The 4,630-nt window shown below is 47.5% G+C and overlaps 1 protein-coding gene across 1 annotated transcript; it reads left to right on the top strand.

The window, feature by feature from the left end:
- Positions 1-1,359: 1,359 nt before the first annotated feature.
- On the top strand, positions 1,360-1,815 carry LOC133779539 (uncharacterized). The gene has a single exon (XM_062219492.1). It carries the CDS (start codon positions 1,360-1,362, stop codon positions 1,813-1,815), a length of 456 nt encoding a protein of 151 aa, XP_062075476.1.
- The last annotated feature ends 2,815 nt before the right edge of the window (positions 1,816-4,630 follow it).

The following is a 4,630-nucleotide window of genomic DNA, read 5'->3' as shown; positions in this document are numbered from 1 at the left end:
AGCTAGTGGATGCAACAGACGGGCACGAGTTACTTAGCTTTATGGATGTCTATTCTAGATACAACCAGATACCTATGAACCCAGCCGACGAAGAGCATACATCATTTATAACGGATAAAGGGCTCTACTGTTATAAGGTGATGCCTTTCAGATTAAAGAACGCGGGTGCCACCTATCAAAGATTGGTGAACAAAATGTTCGCTAACCAGATAGGGAGGAACATGGAGGTATACATTGATGATATGCTAGTGAAGACCAAAAATGCCGCAGAACTCAACAAAGACCTAGGGGAGATGTTTGACACACTCAGGAAGTACCGAATGAAGTTGAATCCACTCAAGTGCACTTTCGGTGTATCCTCGGGAAAGTTCTTAGGTTTCATGGTCAACTCCAGAGGCATCAAAGCTAATCCTGATAAGATAAAAGGCCCTAATAGAAATGAGCCCACCCAAGAACAGGAAGGAGGTGCAATGTCTAATGGAATGGGTGGCAGCCCTTAATAGGTTCATCTCGAGGTCTACGGACAAGTGCCTCCCCTTCTTCAATATCCTAAAAGGGAGCAAAAAGTTCGCTTGGGATGAAGAATGTAAGGATGCTTTTGTCAAGCTGAAGGAGCACTTAGGGAAGCCACCCTTGTTGGCAAAACCTGAAAGGGGCGAAAGGCTATACTTATACTTGGCAGTATCCGAGCATGCCATAAGTGATGCCCTCGTTAAAGGAGAGAAGAAACACCAGCAACATGTGTACTACGTCAGTAAAAGGTTAGTAGATGCGGAGAACCGATACTCGGAGATAGAGAAGTTGGCATACGCGTTAGTTGTGGCTTCAAGGGAGTTGAGGCTCTATTTCCATGCCCATGCGATCGAAGTACTCACCAATAGCCCTTTAAGGCAGGTCTTGCATAAACCTGAAACCTCGGGAAGACTGATGAAATGGTCGATCGAGTTAAGTTAATTCGACATTGCTTATACCCCAAGGACCTCCATCAATGGGCAAGTGCTTGCAGACTTCATAGTGGAATTCACCTATCGACCAAATGGAGGAGGAGATGAAGAAGAGGGACAATCAGTCGCAGAAGGGAAGCCAAGGAGTTCTGAGGAATGGAGCATGCACGTGGATGGAGCATCCAACGAAGGAGGATCTGGAGCAGGTATTGTGATGACTGGACCCGAAGGACACAGGATGTACTGTGCGATACAATTTGGGTTCGAAGCCTCAAACAATGAGGCAGAATACGAAGTGCTTCTAGCAGGGCTGCGGTTGGCCCAAGGGCTGAAGGTAACGCATCTACACATCTTTAGTGACTCACAGTTGGTGGTATTCCAGGTGAAAGGGGAGTACTAAGCGAGGGTTCCCAAGATGTCTGCATACTTGGAAAGGGTAAGAGGCTATTTGGAGCAGTTGGTGGAATATAGCATAGAGAAAATCCTGAGAGAGAGGAATACCCATGTTGATGCCCTCGCGAAGCTAGCTTCCACTAAAGATGGGGATACCCTTGAATCAGTGCCTGTGGAATACTTACCAAGGCCAAGCATTGTCAATCCAGATGTTCACATGGTCAGCATCCCAAAGGAGTCATGGGCTAACCCGATTATAAGCTACCTGAAGGATGGAGTTGTGCCAACAGACAAGAGGGAGGCTCGAAGGCTAGTTTATAAGGCAGCTCGATACACCTTGGTAGATGGGATCTTATACAAGAGGGGGTTTTCTATGCCACTCTTGCGATGTGTTGATGAGGAAGAAGTTGTGAAGGTACTGTATGAAATACATGAGGGTGAATGCGACAACCATACGAGTGGACCATCCACGGCTTGAAAAGCCATGAGGCAAGGGTACTACTGGCCCTCCATGGAGAGAGATGCAAATGATTTCGCAAGGAAATGTGACAAATGCCAGAGGCATGAAAACTACTCCCGAAAACCCCGAAATGAATTGACCAGCATGACCAGCCCTTGGCCCTTTGCTATCTGGGGGATAGACCTGATTGGCGCCCTTCCCCCAGGTAAAGGTGGAGCAAAGTACGCGGGGGTAGCCGTAGATTACTTCACCAAGTGGGTCGAAGTGGAACCTCTAGTAAAGATAACGGCCAAGCATATCACCACCTTTGTAAATAAATTCATTGTCTGCAAATATGGAGTGCCCTACAAGATTATTTCTGACAACGGCACTCAGTTTGAAGGGGAAACGTTTGAGGAGTACTATAGGGAAAGAGGCATAAGGAGAAGCTTCTCGGCTGTTGTGCATCCACAGGCCAATGGGCAGGTGGAGGCCATTAACAAAGTCCTTAAGAAGAACCTAAAAACAAAGCTAGAGAAGATGAAAGGTGCTTGGGTTGAGGAGTTACCTAAGGTGCTTTGGGCCTACAGAACCACTCCGCGCACAACCACTGGAGAGACCTCTTTCTCCTTAGCATATGGATGTGAGGCTGTCCTCCCGATTGAGATGAAGGTTAACTTGTACAGGATACAGGCATATGAGGACCAGGTCAACCATGCGGCAATGGCCGAAAGCTTAGACATGCTAGAAGAAAGAAGGGAAAAGGCGCAAATGAGAGTGGCGGTATACCAGCAGCGGGCAGCAAGGTATTACAACTCAAGGGTGTGAGAGAGAACATTCAGAGTAGGCGACCTGGTATTAAGAAAAGTACTCCCCAACACGCGAGACCCGGGGGCGGGGGTGCTTGGGTAGAACTGGGAAGGGCCCTACCAAGTCGCTCAATACATACCACCAAACACCTATAAGCTGGCGCGCATGGACGACACTGTCATACCTCGAGCATGGAATGCGGAACACCTCAGGAAGTACTACCAGTAAGACTTTCACATCCAATGCAAGCAGTATCTGTGTTTAGTTTGTTGCATGTTATGTTAGCTTAGTAGACAAGAATCAAAGAGGTTGCCTAGATAACCTCCCAAGTAGATGTAAGCTTTTTATATATATTGTTGTAACCTGACTACTATGAATGAAACTGTTCACCACTTCGCATGTTATTTTCTTCTCTATGTGAGCACTAACCAAAGTGCCTGCCAAAATAAATCTCACCAAGCACTTGGGGGGTAGGACAGGAGGCACGAATATAAAAAAAAATCTCTTATATTCAAAAGGATTAGCTACCCTTATGAATGTCAAGGGAATAGTTTAAAAGGATGATCTCCAACCAAAGGCTGACACCCCAAGGGGTGAGGTCGTAAGGAGGGAATCTCCCAATAAGTCTAGAACGGCCATTAAGCCGACTAGCCAAAAAGGGTCCTATAAGAGACCCTTGAAGAAATAGTACTATATATAATGACGAGAAGGACGCTTCTCGCAAAACGTAACAAGCGCGCGCAAAGAATATAAAAGGACCCCAAGAGCCCAATGGGTTAACGTGTCCTTACAAGTATAACCAAGGTGCACCAGAAAGATTATCATCCTCAGATCAAGGAAGAGATATGTAATCCACAAATAATAATAATAAGAGGGACTCACCAAAGTCCCTTAAGTTTGATGAACACAAAAGAAAAAAGGAGAGAAAGAGGAAATGATGTGAGGGATTACATAGCAACATCATACATAGGCTGAATACAAAGGAACCTACAAATCTCCATCCTGACCCTTCCACTCAGAAATCTTCTCAACGGCATAATCTCCAAAGGGAGACAGGTCAACGGTGGGGTTGGTCCTCCAAACAGCGTGCAGTGTGCGCTCGACTATGCGATTCTCAACATTCACAAGCTCAGCCTCGAGCACAATAATCCTCTCGTTTAAAGTTTGGATGGTAGCCTCCAGCTGAGTGTTGGTGTGAGAGGTTGATGCAGCCTGGGCTAAAGCGGCGTCCCTCTGTCAAACCGCCTCGGTCAGTTGACTTGACAAGACATCCTTTGCCGCCTCGGCCACCGATGGGTTCCCCAGTGCCTCCTCAAGCTCGCATTGTAACCGTTGGGTTGATGAGGAGTTGGAGGCAATCAGCCTATGACTCAAGATGGAAGCCTAGGTAAGGGCGAGGACATAGAATAAAGCCTTGAGGGTCAGGTAATATCAAAATATATATATATCATAAGTGAATAAACCGAGTATCTCGACAAATACCTGCAAGGAGGCTCACATATAGGCGTCTTCTAGCTCAGCCTCGGGGACATTGTGCAAAGTTCCCCACTCACCTTTGGGAAAGTTTCTCAGATGATGGCTCATGGCTTCCCCATACTGGCTCGCCAGAGGATGATCTTCGGAAGCAGAAACATAAGCTTGGCCAGGGGTGGTGCGTGTGCTTGCCGAGGCACGCTTTGTCAGGGATGGGGACCGAGAAGGTCCTGATCCATCCACAGTTGTGCGGGGAGCAGAAGAGCGCGGAGTCATCTCCTTGGGTAAAGAGGCGCCTGAAGACGCCCGCCTAGGACGCCTCCCCGAGGGTAAAGGAGCCCCAGCAAAAGAAGGAATAACAAAATTACTTTTAGGCACGGAGGGGCGGGGGACAGAGGAATCAAAGGCAAATTCGTCACCAAGCATCGACGGTGACATCCGAGAGGTAACACCGCCAGTATGAACGTCATCGGCCACGCCCCTAGCCCTGCTGGCAACAAAGTGCAAGCACGAGTAGTTCTCAGATACCACTGTCTCCTCAACGTCCATATGATCGCCTGAAGGGTAGACA

Source organism: Humulus lupulus, chromosome 5 (genome assembly GCF_963169125.1).
Source record: "Humulus lupulus chromosome 5, drHumLupu1.1, whole genome shotgun sequence".
Taxonomy (NCBI): Eukaryota; Viridiplantae; Streptophyta; class Magnoliopsida; order Rosales; family Cannabaceae; genus Humulus; species Humulus lupulus.
The sequence above is the reverse complement of the archived record's forward strand: the minus strand, read 5'-3'. Positions and strand labels throughout refer to the sequence as shown.